Source organism: Gallinula chloropus (assembly GCF_964237585.1).
Source record: "Gallinula chloropus genome assembly, chromosome: 26".
In the NCBI taxonomy this organism is placed as follows: domain Eukaryota; kingdom Metazoa; phylum Chordata; class Aves; order Gruiformes; family Rallidae; genus Gallinula; species Gallinula chloropus.
The window spans coordinates 2,879,272-2,903,400 of NC_140111.1; the positions used below are offsets into that span (position 1 = coordinate 2,879,272).

Here is a 24,129-nt window from a genome sequence, read left to right on the forward strand (position 1 = left end):
CCTGCCACCAGCACTGGCCTAGCCTGGGGGCAGCAGCCCACTGTGCCCATGCCCCCTCTCACACCATGCCCCCCACCCCAAATGCACCCCCTGCAGCACCCCAGCCCCTGTCCCCCCCCTGTTTCCACATCCCCCAGAGAGGGGGGTGACCCCAGCCCCCTGCCCTACAGAGGGGCCCCCGCTGCCCTCCAGGGACAAGGAGGCAGCTGAGGAATGGGGTCCCGGTGCCACGGCGTGGGCGCGAGGGCCGGCCGCCGGCCGCGTGCCCCGGTGCCCGGGTTGCCGGCGGTGCCGTGCGGCCTTGCCACGTGACTCCGCGCTCCGCTTGCCGCACGCCTGCGTGCAGCGGGGTTTATTTTTACTCCGGGTTGTTTACCTTGTTGTACCTTTTCCAGGAAAAGGGGGGGGGACAAGGGGGGGGTGTCTCCATGGGGTTTGTTCCTGCCTGCAGCACCCCCCTTAGGATGGGCACTGGGGGTCCAGTGGGGTGCAGACCCCCTTGAGTGCTGCAGCCCCAGCACCCCACACACAATCCCCTCCCCTCCCCCCCCCCGTGCTTGAACACTCTCCCAAAAACACTGTGGGGTTGCAGCATTCCCACGGGGTTGAGGATACTGGGGCTGGCTGGGTTCCTGTGCCACCACGGGGTGTGGGGGGGTCACTCCGTGCCTCAGTTTCCCCATCCGTAGATGTCATGCTGGGGGGTGGGGGCAGCTAGCAAAGACGTTGGCTCTCAGCCCAGTTGGGGGTCCTGCACTCCTGAGCATCCCCCTTTGTCCCCAGAGGATCCCACGGGTGGTGGTGGGTGGGAGGGCAGGAGCGCTGGTCAGTCTCACTTTGGGGTGCCAGGCAGGACCGGGTGCTCGGGTTTTGGGGTGTTCTCCTGCCGTGCAGCAGCAGCCCCGTGGCTGAAGAGCTGAGCACAGCCCTGGCTCGCCCCTGCAGCTCTTGGCTGGGGCCGCCGGCTCCTGGCTGCCAGGACTCGCCTCTTCCCTCCCTGCGGAAAGGGAAGAAAACCAGGTAAACAAGGCAGGGCCGCCCCGGGGGGGCAAGCGGGGGCACCCCACGGTGTGTGTGGGGGGCACCCCACAGCACCCTGTTACCACAGGATGGGGCAGACCTGGGTTGGGAGCAGAGACCCCTGGGTGTGCAGGATGTGGGGGGGCAGGATGTGGGGGGGCAGGTCTGGGGGTGCACAGACCCCAGGGCAGGATGTGGGGGTGCAGGGGTGCACAGAGGTGCAGGATTTAGGGGTGAATGCACCCCAGGAGGATGCATGGACCCAGGGATCCAGGGAGGGTGCAGGATGCCCAGGAGGGTGGAGGGGTACAGGGTGTGGTGGTGCAGGGACCCCAAGATTTGGGGGATACTGGGATACAGGGGTGCAGAGCTCATGGGGGAAGGAGGGGGCCCTCCGCATGGGATGCTCTGGGAAGCCCCCACATGAAGAGCAACTGGGGTGAGTTGGGGGGACCTTTACAGCCCCCCTTCCCCCATGGGGTGGGGCTGCAGCAGCACCGGCCCCCCCCTTGCCTGCACCCCTCTTGGCCGCAGCCCCATAAATCTCATGTGCTGATGTTTGTGTTCTCCTTGCAGCGCCACAGCCCCGGATCCCGGAGCTGCCGCAGGGAGGGGAGGGGGGGAGGTGGGGGCTGTGGGGCCTCTTTCAGCCTCACAGACCCCCCCCCCTCCACCCCCCTCTTTCCCCATTCCACCCCTCCCTGGGGAACGCAGCGTGGGGATCCCACTCCCCTTTCCCGTGCCTCCTCAGCTCCATATCCGCCCTTCCCACAGCACCGTCCCGGGTGGGGATGCGGGGCAGCCCCCCCCAGCAGCCCGTGACCCCACGGAGGGTGGTGGTGGGGGGGGGGACATGGCAGGCACAGGCTTCGGGGCAGCGGGCCGCTTGGCGCCTGTGGCAGCCCATGTGAGCTGGGCCTTCCCCTCCTCCCCCTCCTCCTCCTCCTCCTCTTCCTCGGGTGCAGGGAGCCCTCTCCATCGCTGCGGCGTCACGTGGCGCTGGCATGTGAGCCCTGCTCCATTTTTAGCCCCAGCAGCCTCCCCGCACGGCCGCCCTGCTGCAGAGCCATGTGCGGGCGGGCGCCCGGCCGGCACGTGGGCCTGCCGCAGCGGCGACGGGCACCGGGAACCCCCCGGGCCGCGGCCACGCGCGTGGGTGAGCGCGGCCCGGCCGTGTGGACGAGCGCGGCCACGCGTGCGCCGTAGGGCTGTGCCCCGGAGGGCTTGGCGTGACACACGCCACGGGGTGGGATGAGTCCCGTCCCCCCGTCCCCCCCCCCACCCCGTGGTGTGGGGCTGCGGCACTGCCAGCGTGGATGCTGCAGCGCAAGGGGGGGACCTGTGGATGGGGGGGGCTGCTGGGTATGGGGGAGCACCCCACACACCTCACACCCCTTTCTGTGAACGAGAGGTGTGTGTACCCCCCCCCCCCACGTCCCCTCTGCAGCCCTGGCATGTGTCCCTCATGTCCCAGTGTCCCGGGGGGGGGGGTAATTGTGTGTGTGTGTGTGTGCACACGCGTGGGTGTGGGGGCTGCGGTACAGGGGGGGGGGGGCTGCAGTGCCAGCAGGATGCGCGTGTGCCTGGAGGGGGGGGGGGCTGCAGCCCCTCACTGCGGGGGGGTGCGCGCGTGTGCTGGGGCTGCGGTGCGTGCGGGGGGGTGGGGGGGTCGGGGGGGAGAACGCACTTGAAACAGCAGGAGTTGCAGAGCTGCGGGGGGGGGACACACACACAGACGTCCCCGCGTGTGTCTGCGCACACCGCGGGGGGGCACAGCCGGAGCCCGGCCCCGGCAGGACACACCCGGCCCCGCAGACGGGACCTCCCCGCTCCTCGCCCACCCCCTTCCTTCAGCGTGGGGGGTCGTGGTGGTGGGTCCCAGCCCCGCAGCACACCCCCCACACCCCCCCCAGCCCCCTCCCTCCCCCGGGGCGGGAGGAGGCTCCCCGCTCTCCTCCGTGTCTCCTCGCCGCGGGGCCGGACAGAGCCCCGGTGGGCGGCGGAACGAGCCGGGGGCGGGCGGGAGCGGGACCCCGCCGAGCTCCGGGCGGAGCCGCCGCGCTTGGGAGCCACCGGGCGGCCGTGCGCAGTACTGCGGGCCCGGGACGTCCGCCGGTCCCGGCCCTACCTGGCAGCGCCCCACGCGGGATCGGCGGCAGGAGACCACCCCCGTCCCGGGGCGGCGACGAGGGGGGAAGGGGGGAACGGGGGGGGGGAGGCTGTCCCCGGGGGTGTCCCGCTCGCAGACCTGCCCCGCTCCTCGCCCCGGGGTCCCGGCCGCCCCCCGCCCGGGCGGCGCATGCGCACCGAGCCCGGTTTAAAGGTAACCGGGGGCCGCCGCGCGGCCCCGGCCCCGACCCGCCCCCGGTACCGGCCCGTACCCCCCCTCCCCCCGCCCCTCTCCTAGTCCCCCCTCCACGTGGAGCGCTCCCGAGCGGGGCTCGGGCTCAGCCCCTTCCCTGCCCCGCGCGGGGCGGGGGGCGGCGGGGCAGCCCCCGCCCGCGTCCCGCCGTCCCCGCCGCCCGGGGCGGGGGATGCGCCGCGCCGATGGCGGCGGGGCCCTGCCGCCCCCCGGGCCGCTCAGCCGGCGGCGGCCGCCGTTGCGCCGTGTCGGCGGGCGGTAGCAGGACGGCGCGGAGCGGCGGGCCCCGGCCATGAGGTCCACCGCCTTCCGGGCGGCCGAGCCGCCGCGGGGCGGGGGGGGAGAGGAGGAGGAGGAGGAGGAGGAGGAGGGCGCCGCCGCGCCGCACCGCCCGCCGCCCCGCCGGCCCCGGGAGCCGCCGCCGCTGGGGGCACACAAGGGCCGCGGCGGTGGGGTGGTGGCGGCGGCGGCGGAGCAGCAGCAGCAGCAGCGCTGGGCCGGGCTGGTGCCGCTGGCCGGCGGCAAGCAGGCCGGCGCGGGGGATGCCGGCGCCCGGCCGCGCTACCAGGCGGTGCTGCCCGGGCGCGGCGCCGGGGAGGGCGCGGCGGGGCCGGGAGCGGGGCCGGGGCCGGGAGCGGGACCCACCGAGCCGGGCCCTCCTCCGCCGCCGTCCACCGAGGGCAAGTGGAAGAGCGGTCCGCGGCGAGGCGGGATGGGGGCCGGCGGGGGCTCCCCGGGGCAGGCCGCCTGCCTGCGGCAGATCCTGCTGCTCCAGCTGGACCTCATCGAGCAGCAGCAGCAGCAGCTACAGGCCAAGGAACGGCAGATCGAGGAGCTCAAGGCCGAACGGGACACGGTACGACCGGCGGTGGGCGCGGGGAGGGGCGGGAACGTGGCACGGCGGGGGTTAACCCCCACCCGCGGGGCTCCGCACCCCAATGGGTTAATTCCCCCCCCTCCCCCGGCGTCCCGGGGTTCCCCGGGACTTCCGCCCACCCCCAGGTAAATGCCCCCCCCCCCCCCTCCCCCCGGCACCCAAGGGGTTAACAACCCCCTCCCCATCGGGGTTACCCCCCCTCGCTGGCACCCCAAGGGTTAATGCCAACCCGGCGGGTTAACACCCCCCCCCCCCCCCCGACTCCTTGGGGGGGGGGGGTGTACTCCCTGGGGGGGGGAGGGGTATAGCCCCCCTCCCCGTGGTCCCCAGGGGGTTAATACCCCCCCCAACCCCCCCGCAAGGGATTAACGGCCCCCGGGGCAGTAGTGCTTCCCCCCCCCAGGGGTTGTTGCGACCCAGGGGCAGGTCCTGCTCCCCCGGGGGTTGATCCCCCCCAACAGGTATCGATGCCCCCTTCACCCCCCCCCTCCCGCCCCCCCAGACAAAGGCCGGCGGGGGGCGGGGTGACCGGCGGGGGCACAAAGGGCCGGGGCGGGGCGGGCTGGCGGGGGTTAACGGGCCGCCGCCCGTCGCCATGGCAGCGGGCCCGCGGGGGGGGCCTTAAAGGGCCCGCGGAGCGCGCCCGCCCCGCCGTGCAGGGTTAACTTAAAGGGGCCGCCTTAGCGCCGCCACCGGGACGGCTGGGCGGGGCCTGTGGGTACCGGGCACGCCTGCAACCCCCCCTTCCTTCCCCTTTCCCCCCCCCCACGGTGGAGCTGTCCTCCTCATCCCTCCTGGCTGGCTGCCTCCCCCCTCTCACGCGTGGGGGGGGGGACACACTGGTGCGTGCTGCCCTCCCCCCACACCATGTGCATCCCCTCCCCACGGGTGTCATGCCCGCATCGCCCCACACCTGTGTCTCCCCCACGCACCCCAATCGCCCTCCTGTGAGGCCGTGCCAAAGCCGGAGTGGGCTGACACGTGCCGTGGGCCCTCAGCCCGCGCTGGCTCTGCCCCCGCTGCGGTGGCGGCTGCGGTGGCGTCGTCCCGGTTGCAGGGGGAAGGGCCGCCCCACGTGGTGCAGCCGGCGTGGCCGCACGGCGATGCCGCAGGGTGCCGAATCCTCCACCGTGGAGGAGCTGCTGCGGCGAGGCCGCGACAGGGCTTCACCAGGGAGCATCCTCTGAGGGGTGGGGGTCAGGCCTCACTGAGCTGGGGGCTTGCTCTCTAATGCATCCCTCAGCTAATTACCACCCCACCCTCCCAAACTTCCTTCCCTGGGAAGATGCAGCAGAGGTTGAGACCCTCAAATTGCCCCTCGAAACGTCCGGCTCTGCAGCCGGCTGTGTCCCTCCTGCCCCTGGGATGGGCAGTGCTGGATGGCAATGAGCATCCGAGGGCAGCAAGTGTCCCAGTCATGAGGTTCAGACATCGTAGCCCCTGCCTGGTTGGGGACACTGCCCTCGGCCCCCTGCACAGTGAGCTGTGGCACTCCTGACATGCTGGGAAGCACTGGGAAGCCCGTGGTGCTGGCTGAGCCTGAGCAGGGATGTCTCTGGGGCAGATGCTTTTTGGGGGGGGGTCTTACAAACATGCTTCTGGGGGAACAGGGGTCTGGGGGTCCTTAATCCTCCCCTTCCCTGGAGCGCAGCGCGAGGTGAACCTTCCCTCCATTGCAGCTCCTTGCGCGCATCGAGCGCATGGAAAGGAGGGTGCAGCTGGTGAAGAAGGACAACGAGCGGGAGAAGCACCGCATCTTCCAGGGCTTCGAGGTGGACGAGAAGCCAGAGGCTGAGGCGTGTGAGAAGCTGCCCCTGGAGTGTCCCCAGGACCTGCTGGAGCCCCCCCCAACCCTCCAGCCCAAACACTTCCCCTACGGCAGGAACGGGAAGGGGCACAAAAGGTAGAGGGTGTTGGAGGGGAGGGTGGGTCTCAGGGGGGTGACTGGGGGGGCCTTCCCTGTGTCTCTGCCCTCCATCCATGGGGCTGGGTCCACCTGAGCCACAGAGCTGCCCAGTGACCCCCCCAGCTGCTCGGAGAGGCTCCCCAGCACTGGGACCGTGTCTCTCAAGCACCCAGGGAAACCTCGCCGAAGTCTGAGTGGGGATGACGGGGGGGGTCCCGAAATGCCAGGAAGGCCCCTCTTGCCTCTGGAAACCTGCCTCAGGCTGGCCCTGGCACAGGAACCTAGTTTAGGGGTGCTGAAACCCCCCCACTATGGCAACCCCAGCCCAGCTCCTCTTCCTCCTGCAGGAAGCCGGCGTTTGGGAGCGCGGAGAGGAAGACGCCCGTTAAAAAACTGGTGTCCGAGTTCTCGAAAGTGAAGAGTAAAACTCCAAAGCACTCCCCAGGGAAGGAGGAATCGGGCGGCTCCTTGACCGAAACTGTTTGTAAACGAGAACTGCGGAGCCAAGAGACTCCAGAAAAACCCAGGACGCTCCTGGAGACCCCCCTCCGAGCCTCGGCGCTGCCAAAAGCCCTCGGCACCCACCCCAAGGAGAAGGGCTTCTTCAGCAGCGAGACAGACGACCTGCCCTATCTCTCCACCACGGAAATGTACTTGTGCCGCTGGCACCAGCCGCCCCCGTCGCCGCTGCCGTTGCGGGAGCCCTCCCCAAAGAAGGAGGAGACTGTAGCAAGTAAGCCATGGAGAGTCCGCCACGGCGTGCCAGGCGTTGGGGGTAGAGCCCGGCAGCTGGATTGGGATTTGCCAAACCCAACCGCCTCAGGGGCGGCACGCTGGATGGGGGAGTGTGGGGTCGGCATCCTCACTGCCGCGCCGGCGCCGCGGCGGGACGGCCACGGTGCGGATGTGCAGCGGTGGCTGGTAGCGGCTGCGCTGCTGGCGCTTGGGCGCTCGTGAACCACGTCTCCGGCTCCCCAAGCTCTGGCAGGTGCTGGGCAGGGCTGCGCTGTGCTTCAGCCGCCCGGTTTGCCCAGCTGCCTGCGCGCCCGCTCGAGTGATGCAACTTCCCCTTGGCGGTTGGGAAAGTGTCTCTGGCTTGTGCCACCACGGCGTGGTGTGGCTTCCTCCCTGGGGTCACCTGCTGTTTCCATCTTGCTTTGCTGCCCCCCCACCCCCCCCACCCCTTTCCTGGCCCATCTATGGGTGCTGCAGTGTGGTGAGTGCTGGCAGTGCCAGTCACCCAAGGCAGTGCTGGATGGCCCGGCATGGGGAGGGGTCCAGGGGCTTGGCACATCTCCCCTTGGAATGGCGCAGGGAATGGTGGTGATGTCACCTGCCAGCTCAGGACTGGGGTTTTGGGGGTGCTGAGGGTGCACTGCCAAGAGGCAGCAGTGGGGAAGGGGCCAGACCATGGGGCTGTGGGGGATCCTGGGATGGGGCTAATGGGCCGGCCTCTCGCCCTGCAGTTCCATCTTGGAGGGACCATGTCGTGGAGCCCCTGAGAGACCCCAACCCCTCAGACCTCCTGGAGGTACGTACACTGCCCTGGCTGGTTCTCCTCTCTGGGAGAGCAGCTCGGGGTGCACCCCGGCCGGGCTGGGGGTGGAGGATCAGCCCCTCCATACTGCTGTGGCTCTGGCTGCCGGCTCGGGGCTGCGCTGGTGCCAGGAGGACACGCTCATCCCTCTGTCCTTGCAGAACCTGGACGACAGCGTCTTTTCCAAACGACACGCAAAGCTGGAGCTGGATGAGAAGCGAAGGAAAAGGTGGGAACAGAGGGTGATGGGGGCCTGGGGTGTCACCTGGGGTGGGGGTCACACATGGGACACGTGGGCTGGCAGCTGCAGTGGAAAATGCTGCTGGAGAAGGGCTGCTCCCCGGAAGGATCCGGTGCTGCCGCGGCGGTTACCTGCCTGTTCTCACCTCCTGGGTGTCACACGTTCCAGGTGGGACATTCAGCGGATCAGGGAACAGAGAATTCTGCAGCGGCTGCAGCTCCGAATGTACAAAAGGAAAGGGATTCAGGAGTCAGAGCCTGAAGTTACCTCATTTTTCCCTGAGCCAGATGATGGTGAGTGCCTGGCGGTGTTGGGGTGCTGCCTGCTGTGGGGGAGTGCTGGCACAGTGGGTGTGTAACACTCTGTCTCCCCTACAGTCGAAAGCTTGCTCATCACCCCTTACCTGCCTGTCGTCGCCTTTGGCCGCCCCTTACCAAAACTGACCCCACAGTGAGTACCGGCATCACCAGCACGGTGTGTGTGGGAGGGGAGGACGGGCTGTGCCGCGCACCGCAGCTCGGGTTGGCATCCCTGGTGTAGCCAAACACAGACACCAGCTCTACCCACAGGAACTTCGAGCTGCCCTGGCTGGATGAGCGCAGCCGCTGCCGGCTGGAGATGCAGAAGAAGCAGACGCCACACCGGACCTGCCGGAAATAGCAGAGCCACCGGCAGCCCCGTACGGCACCGGCAGCCCCGTACGGCACCGGCAGCCCCGTACGGCACCGGCAGCTCCCTGCACCCCCGGGTCGTGCCGATGGCCGCTGCCCCTCCCCGGCCTTCTCGTTGGCGGATGGTTTCGTTCCTCCATCCCCCTGGTTTTGTTCTCTTGGGTTTTGCAACACGTTCCTTGGACTTCTTTCCCCCGTGCCAGCGGCCACACCTGCACCAGTGCTGGGCAAGGTTTCCCCACTGGCTGCTGGTGGTCCCAAGGGGAAGCAGATGGGCTCCAGACCCTGCCTGTTGTGCCCATCCTCACCACCCGCTGCGGGTCCACGTGCTGCCCCTGCCCTCCTGCAGCCGATGCTGGGTTTGTTCTGGACACTGAGCTTCAAGCAGTGCACAGGAGCACGGAGACCACCACAGCCTGACCTTGGGGTTGGGGTGGGGGGGTGGGGGGTGCTGCGCCCACCAGCCAGGCAGGTCACAATCCTGCCGGGACTCTTCCTGCAGCCGCCTCGTTACGTTTAGTTAGGAAAGGGGATAAACATGGGTTTGTGTCCCAGAGGGGTGAGAGGCAGCGGCGGCGCTGCCAGGGCTCCCAGTGCCACCAGCCCTGCTGTGGCGAGGAGCCTGGAGAGCGCCAGGAAACCTCTCTGGGGTTTGTCAGTTGGGGTTTTGCCCCCTCGTGAGTCGCTGTAACGGGGTCGGAGGGGGGGGGAAAGAGTTGGAAAAACTAATTTTTTTTCTTTTTTTTTCTTTTTTTTTTTTTTTTTTTTGTTGTGAAATAGAATCCTCTGCGCACAACTTGGGGGGGTTAATTGGTTGGTTTTTCTTTTTTTTAAAAAAAAATATAATTTAAACGTTCTGAGGTTGCTGAGCTGTGCTGTGAGGAGGGGGCTGGCACTGAGTGGCTGTATGTATTCCCCCCCCCCACCCCATCCCTGCCCTGGCTGGACCCCTTGGTTGCCCCCAGACCCCTCAGTGCTGGGAGGGGAGTGGGGGGGATGCTTCTGTGTCCTCTGCTCTGGCTGGGCTCTCCCTGCAGCGGGTTTATTTTGTACCCCCCACCCTGCTGTGGGGGTCCAGGGGCTGCACTCCCCAACCCCCCCACCCTCCCTGCTGTGGGGGTCCAGGGGCTGCACCCCCCACACCCCCCTGCTGTGGGGGGCCAGGGGCTGCACCCCCCACACCCCCCTGCTGTGGGGGTCCAGGGGCTGCACCCCCCAACCCCCCTGCTGTGGGGGTCCAGGGGCTGCACCCCCCATCCCCCCTGCTGTGGGGGTCCGGGGGCTTCACACCCCCACCCCCTCCCACCCCCAGCAGCCTCAGGCACAGGGCAACGGGCAGAAGGGAACTGGGGAGCCCTAAACTGAGCTCTGAAAGGGGGTGAGGGCGGGTGGGGGTGTCACTCCGTGTTGGGGTTATTTTAACACAATAAACGAGGAAAACCAGCCGCAGGCCGCGGGTGCCTTCCCCTCCCCGCCTTCCCCTGTGACGTCACTTCCGGCGCCGTGACGCCACCCGCGTCTTGACGTCGGCGGCCTCGCCCGGCTCGCGCCTGCCCTCTGCCGGGCAGAGAGAGAGGTGGGAGGGAGGGAGGGGGGGGGAAGGAGCGCCCAGCGCCGCGGGGGACGCCGGGACGGGCGCGGAGGCTGCCGGGAGCCGTAGTCCGTCCCGTGGTGCCCCGCGCCGCCGCCCGCCCCTGCGGCTGCCCAAGATGGCGGACCGGCGGCGGCAGCGCGCCTCGCAGGACAGCGAGGACGACTCGGACTCGGCCGCCTCCGACAGCGCCGACTCGGCCGCCAGCGCTGCCCGTTCCCGGTCGGGATCCGGCTCCGGGTCGGGCTCCGGGTCGCCCAGGCCGTCCCATCGCCCCCAGCGGGGCGCTACCGGGGCCCTCAGCGCTGGGCCGCGGGGCCGCGGGGCCGAGAGCAGCGCCGGGGGGGCGGCCAAGAGCGCTCCCGAGTCCGAATGTGTGAGTGCGGGGGGGGGGACCGGGGCAGACCGGGATGGCCTGGGCGGGGGGGGAGCCGGGGAGGGGCCTGGGATAGGCCCGGGGTGGCCTGGGCGGAGGTGGGGGGGGGGGGGAGAGCGAGGGCCTGGGCGGCGGGGCCTGGGGACGGTGATGGCCTGGGCCGGGGGGGACCTGGGGGTGGGCTCGGGCCTGGGCCCGGGGACCTCGGGGGCGGGTGGGGCCGGGATAGGATTGGGGGAGTGGGCTGAGGGAGCGCTGGGGCGGTGAGCTGCACCCCGCGGGCCCCCCACACCCAGCCGGGGCCCCTTCCTGTGCCCCCGCTTCGGGGTCTCAGCCCGGGGCGCAGCCCACCCAAGCCTCTTCCGCTCGCTCGCCGCCGCCACCGGCCTCACACTCCCACGCCCTGCGGGAAGCCTCTTCCCGGCCCCTGATGCCGCCCCGATTTCCTCCCGCCGGGGCTCTGCAGTTTGTTCCGGCTCCTGCGGGGCCTTTGGGCTCCATCCCCGCGCTGCCGCGGCCGGGTCTGTGTTTTGATCTGGGATTGGTTTCACTGCCCAGCTCCAGCAGTCTGTTCCTTCCCTGGAAACCTTCTGTGTGCAGAGCTGCAGGGCCTCAGCCAGCACCTTCACTCAGGCACAGGGTTCTGTGTCTGTCATCAGTGTCTCCAGCTGATGTCTGTCTGAGCTTGGTCCTGCTCAGCATCTGTTTGTTATTCCTCAGCTCCCGTTTTAAGTCATCCTCTTGTCCTTTCCCCCATTAGCTGCTAGCTCTCTGTTATCAAGGGAGAGAAGCCTGGCTTGTCTGTCCATCCACATGTCTCTCTTCCCTCAGAATTCCCCCAGCAGTTACCACACTCTGTGGTCTTTTCTTGAGCTGCATTCCAGCAACGTCGTTGGCTCGAGAAGGATCTTAGAGAAAGGTGCTGCCAGCCCTGAATATCTTCCTGCTCCATCACTGAAGTTGAACTTCCAAGGGTGGATGCCTTAGGACCGGGGCCAGACCTTGTCAGGACTGTACCTGGGATGGTTGGGTGCCACAGGGACCTGGCTGCCGACCTTCCCCTCTGCTAACACACCTTTCTCTCCCTCTCTCCACAGGAAAGCGAGGATGGCATCGAGGGAGATGGTGAGTAATGATTCCCTGGCACTATGAGTGTTGCCTGCATGTGAAAAGTAAAACCCAGGCACGTTTACCCCTCCCCAGTAGTCCTGCAGTTGTTCTCATCCCAGATATGAGCTTGGAATAGCAGGCAGACGGGGGGGTGGGGACGGTGTGCATCCCCCCTGTGTGACTGGGAGCAGCGTTCACTGGGGATGCTTTGGTTCCAGCCCCTGCTAACCCCTTGGAGGGACTCAGTGTGTGTCTGCCCATGTTGTCTGTGGAGAGAAGCTGTGTGTCTGTCTGTCTGCCCTGACACCAACCCCCTTCCTCTCCCTTGCAGCTGTACTCTCGGATTACGAAAGCGCGGAAGACTCGGAGGTAAGAGGAGCCCCTGTCCTGGCCTTCAGAGGGTGCTGCCAAGTGTCTGCATCTCACATGATTTCAGCACAAACCCCAGTTTGTGTCCTTCCTTCCCTGCAACTGACCCTGTCAGCAGTGACTGTCTCAGGACACCGGCTCGTGCGGAGCCGGGGCGCGAGCTGGGCTGCCGCGTAGCCACCGCCGCCGCAGAGGAGAAGGGTCGTCCCCTTCAGAGCCCCTTGCTGCCCCCTGCTTGCACCCTTCTCTGCCACCAGACCCACGGTGCTGAGCAACCAGGAGGGTGGATGTGACCCCAAGATGAACAGGATGGGAATGCGCAGGAAAACCGCCTGGCTTCTCAGGCATTGAATACCAGGAGCAGGGTTTTCCCTGGCTGAGAAGGGTGTGGAAGGAAGTGTAGGATGTTTGGTGTGTTTTAATTAGCTGGAATTAAAAAGCAGCACTTTGGAGGCATCCCAGGCAGCGTCCCTGCCTTCTGCTGCAGCAGCTGGAGGGGTAACACTCCCCGCCAGCGCCGGCAGCTCTGCCCTGGGTGTGTGCTGACAACCCCCCTCCCATGCACCAGGGAGGCAGCTTGGGCTGTGACCCGTGGCTGGGGGTTGTTAGGGCAGAGCTGTGAGTTTAACATCATCAGGGAGTTCAGGGTCATCCAGGTTTCCAACGATCACAGTGAACTGTGTCTGTTCCCTTGAGACGGCTGGTTCAGGGGGACTTGAGGGAGACAGTGGTTAGAGGAGGCAAAACGATGAGACAGGAGAACTCAAAGCTCATCAGGGCTGTTAATTTGTGAGTGAATCTCTGCTGGTAGTGGGGAAGGAGCATGGTGGGGCTGTAACATGGAGGGGCTGTAACGTGGAGGGGGTGGTAAAGCCACGTCCACCGCTCTGCCAGCCCTGAAACCTGCGCGGAGGCTCCTGCGTGTAGCAGCAGCACTGGGAGCAGCGAGGGTATTGCATCACTGACATGCCAGGATGACTCCATTCCTGTGCCTAAAAATAATGCCACGTCTGGGTTTCCCCAACGTAAACAAAAGGAGCAGTTGATGTGCAAATACCCGGTGTTGAAAGAGAAAAATAGAGCAGCCTTTTTGTTAATCATGCAGAGCTATTTTTAGTGTGGGTTCCAGCCTCAGCAAGGCTTGCAAGGCTCCTGGAGGGTGAAATGAGGTCATGCTCCTGCCAGCAGAGTGCTCTGAGTGAGTCAGCCCAGTAACTCCAGGGAATTTGGAAACACGGCGCTGGCTGGATCCGAGCCCTCGGTGTGGGAAGGAAGGGACGGTCTGAGGAGGGCCCTTGTTCGGTGGCTTCTGGCCTTGCAGGAACCCTTCCAAGGTGGCAAGACACAGTGGAGCTGGTCCTGGCTCTCCTCTTGAAAGCTTGGCTGTTGTGTCTGGTGCCAGTGGTGAGGTGTTGGGTTTAGTCTTTGCTTTTCCTGTAAAAATACAGGGATTAGAAGGACCTCAAGAGCTGGGTCTCCAGCAGCTGGAACAGGGATGTGGGGACTTGCACGGGGAAATTCCTACCTCTCAAGCTGCAGGTTTGAGTAACAGGAGCTTTTTCAGGCAGAGGAAGAGGATTACAGCGAGGAAGAGAGTGCCAAAGTGGAACTGAAGCAGGAGAGTAACGATTCCTGTGAGTCAGCAGCAAAAGCAGAGAAAGGGGAGGAGAAACCTGACCCCAAAGGTGCCGTAACGGGTGAGAGGCAGAGCGGGGATGGGCAGGTAGGTGTTCAACATGCCTTCTGGGTGCTGCGGGAGGCTCCTCGTGGAGGGACTGCTGCAGTGGTGAGAGCTGCCTGGTTTTGACAGGAGAGCACTGAACCTGTGGAGAATAAAGTTGGGAAAAAAGCTCCCAAGCACCTGGATGACGATGAGGATCGGAAGAACCCGGCCTACATCCCACGCAAGGGGCTCTTCTTTGAGCACGACCTCCGCGGGCAGACGCAGGAGGAGGAGGTCAGGTATGTGACCCTGTGTCTACCCAGCCCAGAAGGCTCTGGGGGGGACCTTACAGCACCTTCCAGGCCCTGAAAGGAAAGTTCTGCCTGGGGAAGAGCTGTTTCTGAGGGCATGGAGAGATGGGATGAGGTGGGATGGTTTTAAACTGGAAAAGGGGAGATTTAGATTATTAGGAAGATGTTCTGCAGTATGAGGGTGGTAGGACACTGCCCCAGGTTGCTCAGAGAGGTGGGGGAGGCCCCATCCCTGGAGACGTCCAAGGTCAGGGTGGATGGGGCTCTGAGTGACCTGCTCTAGTGAGGATGTCCTTGATCACTGTGGAGTGGGACTGGATGGCCTTGGAAGGTCCCTTCCCACTCAGTACAGTCTGGGATTCTCTGGGAGGGTGAGGCCAGCTGCCTTGGCCAGGATTTGGCAGTGCAGTGAGGATTTGTCTGTGGCTACTGGGCAGGAGGCGTGGGAGGGAGAGGGACGCTGTCTCCTGAGCACACCCTGCGCTGGAAATGCTCCATCTGTGTGTGGGGGGCTGGTTGAAGCTGCCACATCTCCACAACAACTTGATTCTCCCCCTGTAACTTCTCCAGGCCGAAGGGTCGTCAGCGGAAGCTGTGGAAGGACGAGGGGCGCTGGGAGCATGACAAATTCAGGGAGGACGAGCAGGCCCCCAAGACCAGGCAGGAGCTGATCGCGCTCTACGGCTACGACATCAGGTCAGCTCACAACCCTGATGACATCAAGCCAAGGAGGATGCGCAAACCAAGGTGAGCAGCAGAGTCAAACTAGAGCCTGGCTCATCCCAGAGGGAAACCAGGGCCTTTGTGCTGGGCGCTTGAGAGGTCAGGTCTGGAGCACCTGCCCTACGAAGAGAGGCTGAGGGAGCTGGGCTTGTTCAGCCTGGAGAAGAGAAGCTGTGGGGGGAACTCATTGCAGCCTTCCAGTCCCTGAAGGGAGCAGAGGAACAGGAGGGGATTCAACTTTTTAAAAGGATAGACAATGGCAGGACAAGGGGGAATGGATTAAAACTAAAGGAAGGAAGCTTTAGATTAGATATTAGGGGGAAGGTTTTACAGAGAGAGTGGTGAGAGGCTGGAACAGGCTGCCCAGAGAGGGGGTGGATGCCCCATCCCTGGGGGTGTTCAAGGCCAGGTTGGATGGGGCCCTGGGCAACCTTGTGTAGCTCCAGGCCTAGAGGTTGGTGGCCCTGCCTGTGGCAGGGGGGTTGGAGCTCTCTGATCCTTGGGGTCCCTTCCAACCCATGCCATTCTATGATTCTATGAAGCCCCCAAAGAGGGGGCACCCCACTGGGGTGGGACCTCAGTCCTGGGGGGTTCTGCATGCGGCATACAGGAAAGGGGTTCCCTGGCACAGCAGCACCTCCTACCCAGGGCTTCCTTTCCAGTCCTTTGTACTATTTCTCTCCCCCAGGTTTGGGAGTCCCCCTCAGCGAGACCCAAACTGGTCCAACGAGAGGCCCAATAAGCCCCCGAGGCACCAAGCAGCAGACGCCACCGCGACGCCTCCGCGAACCTTCACCAACAGGAACTCAGCGGGTACGGGCAGGATGCCCCCACCGAGGAACTACCCAAGGATGGGGGGCTACAAGGAAACCCGTCCAGGCTACCGAGCTTCAGAAGCAAACGCCCAGCATCCTCCTCGCAACGGGGAGCTGGCCAAAGCGGAGAGCGGCTACCGAGCCAAGCGTGCCGAGCAGAGCCCCCTGAGAGACAAGTCACCCGAGGTGGAAGCAGCACATGTCCACAGCAGCCCTGTGAAGGAGGAGGTGCCTTTGGAAAGCCAGGCTGCAGCTGCTGATGCTGCACAGCCCCCACCAGACAGACCAGTGGAAAAGAAGTCTTATTCCCGGGCAAGAAGGACCAGAATCAAAGCTGGGGACACAGGGAAGCTGCCAGATGAGGTGCCTGCTTCAGAAGGGCTGACTCCTCTGCCTCCAAAACCTGTGCAAGCTGAGACGTCCCCCCCACCAGCCAAGAGTGGTAACTGGGAGTCGCAGGTAGAATCCAGCTTGGATGGACTGGAGCAGGAGATGACCCAAATGAATCTCGCTGAGCAGAACTGGACTCCGGGGCAGTCACAGTTCCTGCAGCCCCGGGAGCTGAGGGGTAAGTGGGTGCAGCCCCTTGGTTTTCCACTGGGACCCCAGCCAAATCTGTGGCCACGTGGTCGGTCAGAGCCAAACCCGCTCTGCCTTAGCCTGGGGCAAGCATGTGATGGTGATGTGTGCTGCCAGTGAGAAAGCACAGAGGTGAAGAGAGGGCAAAACAGGGTAAAAAGGGGAAATTAAACATGCTGGTGTAGGTTAAATCAAAGTGGGGCCGGGATGGAGGTGGGAGTAGATCTGTTCCTCCTCTCTGCCCTGTCTGTGGAGAGCAGGAAGCTTCAGTGAAGCTGAAGTTCCATGTGTGGAACAGGCAACAGGGACTTGGTGTGGTGTGAATCCTGGTGAGACTGGCTGCTGCAGCCAGGAGCCAGGGCTTGGGAGATAGGGAGCCTTGTGCTCGGCTGGTGAGGAAGGGTAATGAAAGATGGGGCTCCTGCTCGAGTTGGAGGGAGCTTCCTGCTGTGGATCAGCTTGTTTCCTGGCACTGGGATTGGGGTGCCACCACCTGAGTCCTGACTGGGGCTGGCAAATGTCTGTGCCTGGTAGGGGGAAGCTGTTCTGTCACAGCAGCAGCTGAGGGAGGGATGTGGGGCAGAGTTACCCCCCTGTGAGCCAAGGGCTGAGTTCTAGTTGAGCATCCACACGAGAGGTCGTTGGGTATAATTATCTCTTTGCAGAATTAGAGTCTCTTTTTCCAGGGAGTGTTTAGAGCCCTTCGTGAGGGACATAAAACTGGAGCAAGGAGAAGGCGACTTGCAGCTTTCATAAGCATCTCCTGAGGTTTAGGCTGTGAAACCAGAAGTCTCCTTGCACTGGTGTGGCTGGTACAGCCTGTGTGTGAATAGACCCTTGGTCTCAGCCGTGGGTGCGAGCGAGTAGCCGGGCGTTAAACTCACCGGCAGAGCAGGAGTTGAGATGTGTTGTGATTTCCAGCTGAGATTCATAGAATCATAGACTGGTCTGGGTTGGGAAGGACCCCAAGGATCAGAGAGCTCCAACCCCCTGCCACAGGCAGGGACACCAACCTCCAGGCCTGGAGCTACACAAGGCTGCCCAGGGCCCCATCCAACCTGGCCTTGAACACCTCCAGGGACGGGGAATCCACTACCTCTCTGGGCAGCCTGTTCCAGCACCTCACCACTCTCTCTGTAAAAAACTTCCCCCTAATATCTAAACCTTCCCTTCCTTTATTCTCTGCTCCTCTTCTGGTTTTGATGCTTAAAATAAAGCATCTGAACACATTTACCACGAGGCAGCTCAGCTGCAGGAAGGAGGCACCTCCTGTCCGTCCGAAGGACGTCATTACTCCGCCATCCCTTCATTTCCTCCTAGCAGAGAAGGCAGGTGCTCATTCTGGACCCACCTGACAGGCTTAAGGCAGAGTTAGTTCTCTCTGTATGCACGGTGTGTGTGCCTCTGTGAGCAACTGTGGGCTCTGACATGGTCCTTTTGTCCAGTTTGGCTCCCCTGGGATCACCTGCCATCGGTTCAGCGCTGGGGTGTTCGATGGGTGCTGCCGCGTTGCTGTGTGAATTCAAAGCTGCCCATTGTAACAGTGGTCACACCCTGTTGAGAGTTCAAACTGCAGCTTACTCAGATCCTTGTCCCTGCTCCAACAAGGTCCTTGTCCCGGCAGGAGCAGAGTTCAGATCAGCACCTGGATTCCAGGCTGAGGATTTGATCTGATTTGATGTTTTAAAGCGAGATTCAGAGGGCGTAGAGCAGCGTGGGTGATGATGGCACAGGGGCACAACAGCTTCTCCTTAGTGCTGAAACACTTAGAGTTGTAACCCAGGAGGTGAAGGTGTTAGAAAAGGCTTCTCATGGTGAAAGCCAGAGCTGCACCTGCTCATCACACAGCGATGTCCCCGGGCTGCTGGCACTGGCAGGCCAGCGACCGGTGGCTGAGCTGGCTCTGGGCTGAGAACACATGCAAACCATAATAACCAGTTTGTTTCTTCCTCCTCAGGTATTCCAAACCATCTGCACGTGGGAACTGGGCCCCCACCTCAGTTTAACAGGATGGAGGAGATGGTAAAGCACCTTGCTGAGCAGGACTCTCTTTAGGAGCACGGGAGCTGCGTGGTTACTTGTTTTGGGGTTGCAGTAATTAGAGGCTTGCCCATACTACCTCAGCTTGTCCCTTTTCTGGGTGTATGTGGTTGTTTGGGGGGGTTTTCCCCACTCTGTGACCCAGACAGAGGTTTCCAGGGGCTGATGGGGAAGCGGGTGGGTGCTCCCTGGTGGGAGGGAGGGCTGCTGCCCCTCACTGATGCCTTTGGGCTCTTTCAGGCGGTGCAGGGGGGCCGTGTGAAACGCTACTCCTCGCAGCGGCAGAGACCACCAGTGCCAGAGCCTGCTCCCCCCATGCACATCAGCATCATGGAAGGGCACTACTATGACCCACGTGAGTTCCCCTCCTGCTCCTGAGCAGCTGGAGCAGGAGCCCTCCATTTCTCTTGGGGTTGGGGGCTCTGGGGCTCTGCCTTCCTTTCCCTTCCCAAAAGGCATCACTGTGGCATCTGGTACAGGAACTACAGAGCTGCTCTGAGCCTCCCTGGTGGGTGTTTAAACCCAAAACATAATGATCAGTGTCACTGCCCCCACTCCCTGTGTGAGGAGGCTGTTTCTCTTCCTAAGAAACCAGGATGTAAAATTTCCTTGTGATCAGGGCGATGTCTGTGACACTTGGGAGTGGGGAGCACTGCAGAACAGGCTGAGGAATTCACTCCAGCGCTTCAAGTGTTGGAGAAGAAATTCCCTGTCTATTCCCCTGCCCTGCAAAGGGAGGAGAAGCCTTTTCTGTTGGGACTATGTGGCCTCTGTGAGCCTGGTAGCCTGGGAATGGATCTCGCAGGCGTTCCTGGAACCGTAGCTGGCTGGGGGCTGCCCACTAGGGCAGAGTAAAACTCAGCAGAGCTTTTCCTTCCCAACCCTTTTGCCTTGCAGTACAATTCCAGGGACCAATCTACACCCACAGCGAGAACCCGGCCCCGCTGCCGCCCCAAGGGATGATCGTACAGCCAGAAATGCATCTCCCTCACCCAGGTGAGGAACCGGCTCCCCGGCGCGACACGGGGGCAGCTGGGACCGATGTTGTGGTTGTGCCCTGGGGAGGCTCAGCCTGTGCTGGGAAGCAGATAGCTCTGGTTTCACACAGCCTCTTGTCACCAGGGGAATCCATTTCCCTTATTGCTACGGTGTGGAAGGGATCCGCTTCCGTTCTGCGGTGGGGCCGACTCAGGGAGTGTTTTTGGGGAGGAGCAGCAGCCGTTCCTGGCCCTTGCAGCTGGTGCAGGGCTGGGGTGATGGGAACCTTTTGGCAGCCTCCAGCTTCTGCACAGCCCCTCCTGGCCCCTTCCGTGGGGCGTGGGGCTCCGCCAGCTGCTGTGCCAGGCTGGCTCCTGGTCCCTGCTGCTTGCAGATTAGAGGAGAAAAGAGAAATGAGAGCTGTTGAATTGGCATGTTCTCTCTCCTGCCCACAAAAACCGTTTCCTGAAGCGGATGTGCTGACTGCGGGGCCGTGTCCGTTTCCGGTGAATCAGGACCCTGACATTGGGAAGGGGAAGGAGGGGGGGGCATGCTGTGCTGAAGTGCTTCCCCTTTTCCCTCCCCAGCACAGGAACTGAGGTCCCATGGCTTCAGGAAAGGCCTCTGGGCAAAGTGCTTCTCCTTCCTGCCATGCTACCCTGCTGGCATCAGAGCCACTGGCTTTACGTGTGACCCTGTGCTCCTTCAGCTCGTTTTCCTTGCTCCCCAGGTTTACACCCCCACCAGACGCCAGCCCCCATGGCCAACCCTGGGCTGTACCCCCCACCGGTCTCCATGCCCCCAGGCCAGCCCCCTCCGCAGCAGCTGCTCGCACCAACTTACTTCTCCCCTCCTGGAGTGATGAATTTTGGGAATCCCGGCTACCCCTACCCCCCAGGAGCTCTGCCCCCTCCACCCCCTCCTCATCTCTATTCCAACACGCAGGTAAGTGTGCTGTGTCTCCCTCCTGAGCAGGACCTGTCAAGAGCAGAGGGGATCCTGTGCTGTGGGGATGGGTTTTGTGAGGCTTCCTGGGAGAGGGTGTGGAACAGCCAGGCTGCTCCACGGTGGGAGCTTGTTTCTCTCACACCTCTCTCTGGGGTGGGAAAAGCACCATGGTTCACATGTCTGTGGGGCAGTCACCCCGGATTTAGGGTCTAGAGGGTGAAAAGCCTGTGCTGGGGGACCTGAGCCAACACCTTCCCCTGCAGAAGAGGGAAACAGCCCAGCCCCAGCCTCTGCCCCTGCTTGTGCCCGGCAGGTCCTTGCACAGCCAAGGGCACCTTAAGAATGGCTTAGGGGGCCCTTTCAGTGCGAGGGGGAGGCTGGAAACTGCCGGGTGCTGCTGTGACCAGCGCGGGTCTGGCTGTGTCCGACCCACCGACCTCCCTGTCTGCAGCAGCCGCGGGGCAGCAGATCGCCGTGAGCATCGCGATGATCGCGATGACGCCAGAACAACCCGTGGCTGCCGTGCGAGCGGCACACGGCTGACACGCAGTGGCAGGCGGGAGATGTGCACGCTTCCCGAGCGCTGCAACCTCTCTGACCTTCCCCGCTGCCCTGGGCTGATCCCAGCAGGGAACCCCTCGGCTTCTGGGGCACATCCCAAGCCCCACGGCTTGTGGCTGGGAGCCTCTCCGTGCTGAGAGGGAGAGGCCCCCGAAAGGGCTTGGGGGGAGGTGAGAGTCCTTCAGCATTGTGCTGTGTGGCCTCAGGGGGCACAGCCAAAGCAGCCTCCATCCCCCCAGCTCCTCACCTTTGGTGTTGGCACCTCCACAGCCCAGCTGTGTGCCCTGAGCTCTGGCTGGGGCACGGGGAGGGGTGCAGCTTTCCATGCCTGTCTGTGTGTGTGTGTGTGTGTGTGTGTCCCCTCCAGCACAGAGCTCTGACCTCTCTGTTCTGTGGGGAGCACAGGCGCAGTCCCAGGTGTACGGTGGGGTCACCTACTACAACACAGTCCAGCAGCAAGTACAGCCCAAGCCCTCTCCACCCCGCAGGACGTCCCAGCCCGTGACTATCAAGCCACCACCTCCCGAGGTACCGTCCCCTCGCCGCGCGGGCGATGCTGCGCCGCCGGGATGCGCGTGACGTTGCCGTCTCCCTCTCCCATCTGAATAACCTCCCCCACCCCCACGTTATTCCAAGGAACTCTTAAACTGCCTTAACCTTTGACATGTCCCAAACCTCAGCTTCTCGTTGCAGGTGGTAAGCAGGGCTCCAGTTAATTTGAGTTTCTAAATACTTTAAAACTAAACCCACCTAAAAAGTAAGTCCAAAGCCAACTCTTGCTCTTTATTTTTTGCCTTCTTTTTTAAAATAAGTTGCTCAGGGTAGAAATCAAAACACTTTAGAGAGAGAGAGAGAGAAACCCAGGCCTAAGTTAGAAGTGACTTCTCTGAAAGAACACGTGTCGAGACCGCAGTAGGTAATCCAGGCAGCGGACTTGAAGGTGTCCCAGAGCTGAGAGCTGTCTCACTGCACTGGGAAGGATTTCCTTGCTCCAGCACTGGGAGCTCTGCGTGTGTGGGCACGTGCCAGAGTGCTGTGTGTGTCCCATTTCCTCTCTTAATACCTCGCTGGGCGCACGGGAGCTGAGCGAGCCCGGATCCCAGCAAGCCCAGACCCGAGTGGGCATGTGCCGGTGGCTTCCCGGGACGCAGGGAGGCGGCGCGGTGGAGGGCTGGGAAACACACACAGGGTTTGTAAATCCGCAGGGAGATCATCTGATCAAGGTTCCCTTTGAAAGGGCCTCACCATGGGAAAATGTTTAACCACTCTGCTGAAGGGAGCTGGCTGTGCCCGGCGCGGAGGCAGCCGGGGGCGTGGGCGGGCGGGCGTGTTTTGGCACCCGTGTGTGGAGGGTGTTTTTGGCAGGACTGTGGCAAGAGCATCGTGAGCCCTGCGCAGCGTTTGCAGTGGGGCAGCCTCACCCTCTGCTGCTCTTCTTCCTCTTCCCCCCACCAGGACAGCAAAGGGGAAAAACCAAAGGAGAGGAGCAACACGTAGGGGATGCGGCCGTGCGAATCCCGGCGCCAGACCCAGCACCTCTGCGAGGACGAAGCTCCTCAGGAAAGGCTCCTTCCCTGTGCGTAGGTGAGGCAGCGGGATGAAACCAACCGCACCGTCTTGTGCTCAGGGCCAGACACCTTCCCTCTCTGGTTGTACCGGTGCCCTCCCGAAAACCATCACGCCGCTGCTGATCCACCCTCCTCCTCCTCCCTCGCTGAGGCACGGTGGTCACCGAAGAATCAACCCCTGGAGTCAGTCCTTGGCCACGAGTTCTCACAACTTCTCTCTGTACTAAACACCTGCCCCTTCCCTGTTAAACTCCACTGGCTTCATCATGGGCTCTTTCTATTTAAGAAACGAAGTGGCTCCTTCAGTAAAGCTGATTTGTTTCTTTTGGGTATTTTGAATTTGTTTCTCTGCTAAGGGGAAGGTAACATCCCCTGTGCCCTAAGTTAATTCTTCATTTCAATTCTCTTTTTAAGTTTAATTCTGCCACTGTTTGAGGCTGGGAAGGGCAGTGATAGGAGCCTGGCAGGAACATGCTGGCTGTGCAGCTGCCAGTTAATGTAGAAACTCCTCCTGTTTCGTTTCCCAAACCAGCCCCATCAGCTCCTGTCCGTGCGTATGCTCAGAGTACCCCCTTCCCCTTGCAGAGTGGGTGGCATCTTTGTGAAATCAGAGGCAGGGGAGGAGGTTTATGGGCGCCCAGGCACCTTGATGCTGCCGGAACAGCCCTGCCAGCAGCCAAACCAGCTCGACGGGGCAAGGGGAGGAGTGATTCCCTCCCTGGTGCCTGGGTGTTGCTGCCGCGGAAGTGGAAGGGGATGTTGTAACCCGCCCTGACGCATCCAGCCTGGGCTCCCATCCCCAGGAGGAAGCGCCTCAGCCCTGCACCTTCCCTGGGGACCTTGGCAGGCTGGTTTCCCTCGTTAAGATTCAAAGGCTGATCTGCCGGAGCGAGTGGCACCGCAGCGCCGAGCGTGCCGAGCTGGACTCGCGCTGCCGCAGCGCTGTGTTCCTGCAGCACCATCCCGCCGGCACTGCAGCGGCTCCGACTCCCGCTCGGGCTTGGCCATGTCCCTGCAGCCGTTTGCAGATTGCCTTGGGGAGCCTGGCAGGACAGGCTGCTGATCCGTGCCGAGCCCCGGGCGCGTGCTGGGCAGCGTGGGGAAGTGCCAGCTGCTGGCACAGGCCACTCGGTGAGAGGGGGAGCGCTGCCTTGGCCTCAGTGTCCCCATCTGTGGGGAGAGGGGGCTGCCCAGCCATCCACCTGCCCACTCCCTGGTCCAGCTCTTCCCGTGTGCTGGACTCTGGCAGCTGTCCCTTTGCTGGTGGTTTGTAACTCAGTGACAGACGTCACTGCGACAGTTTAGGAGCAGAATTCCCTTAGGGCTGAGAGGTGTCCTTGGTGTATCAGTCATGGGACAGGAGTCCTGGGCCTTACAGTGCTGGGATGGATTTGGGGGTAGGCCAGGCCCTTAGGAGCCCGCTGTGTACCCAGAGCTCCCTCAGCACGTGGATGAGGATGCATTTTAGGAAGCAGCCGGCTCCATCTCTATTCCCTCAGGTGGGACCAGTGTCCTGCCTGCTGGGACCTGCTCTCCCCATTCTGGGGGCTCATGGGGGGGACTGGAAGAGCGGCTCCCCCATGGCTGATGCCAGCCACCCCCTGGGTGCTGGCATCCCTGGGGAGCATCTGCCCCATTCCCAAGCCCAGCTCTGCTCTGGCAACGGGGCTCGGCGCAGAAACGAGCCCCCTCCTCTCTTTTCCTCTCCCTCCAGCCTTGTTCGCTCACAGAGGAAAGAACAACTGGTGTGTAGGTGGTGCGGGAGCTGCCGCCCGCCCCCCCGGCTTCTGTGCTGCGCTGCCGCCCCCTCCTCGGCGCTGTGACAGCCCCCCCAGACCCCGCCCAGCTTCCCACGGCAAACCAGGGGGTGGGTGGCACATACC

At 63.4% G+C, this 24,129-nt stretch overlaps 2 protein-coding genes across 6 annotated transcripts; both read left to right on the plus strand.

Annotated features, from left to right (window-relative positions):
• Window positions 1-3,674: 3,674 nt before the first annotated feature.
• MSL1 (MSL complex subunit 1) lies at window positions 3,675-8,860 on the plus strand (the record flags this gene model as incomplete). 2 transcript variants are annotated; one of them, XM_084275325.1, is made up of 9 exons in its annotated part: window positions 3,675-4,238; window positions 5,939-6,162; window positions 6,513-6,898; window positions 7,632-7,696; window positions 7,864-7,931; window positions 8,112-8,236; window positions 8,321-8,393; window positions 8,513-8,609; window positions 8,648-8,860. In XM_084275325.1, the coding sequence occupies 8 exons, from the start codon at window positions 3,675-3,677 to the stop codon at window positions 8,601-8,603; spliced, it is 1,596 nt and encodes a 531-aa protein (XP_084131451.1). In that variant the 3' UTR covers window positions 8,604-8,609; window positions 8,648-8,860. The 2 variants fall into 2 exon arrangements, with proteins under 2 accessions (XP_084131451.1, XP_084131450.1); XM_084275324.1 differs by having other exon boundaries at window positions 8,513-8,860.
• A 1,463-nt stretch (window positions 8,861-10,323) lies between these two features.
• CASC3 (CASC3 exon junction complex subunit) lies at window positions 10,324-22,578 on the plus strand (the record flags this gene model as incomplete). Of its 4 annotated transcripts, none has more annotated exons than XM_084275502.1 (14): window positions 10,324-10,581; window positions 11,679-11,706; window positions 12,023-12,060; window positions 13,625-13,783; window positions 13,871-14,022; window positions 14,605-14,781; window positions 15,446-16,140; window positions 18,109-18,173; window positions 18,432-18,546; window positions 19,089-19,187; window positions 19,900-20,114; window positions 21,084-21,206; window positions 21,359-21,435; window positions 22,134-22,578. In XM_084275502.1, 13 exons carry the CDS (start codon window positions 10,324-10,326, stop codon window positions 21,392-21,394), a joined length of 2,160 nt encoding a protein of 719 aa, XP_084131628.1. In that variant the 3' UTR covers window positions 21,395-21,435; window positions 22,134-22,578. The 4 variants fall into 4 exon arrangements, with proteins under 4 accessions (XP_084131628.1, XP_084131627.1, XP_084131629.1 ...); XM_084275501.1 differs by having other exon boundaries at window positions 21,372-21,435; window positions 21,523-22,578; XM_084275503.1 differs by having other exon boundaries at window positions 21,372-21,435.
• Between the last annotated feature and the right edge of the window lie 1,551 nt (window positions 22,579-24,129).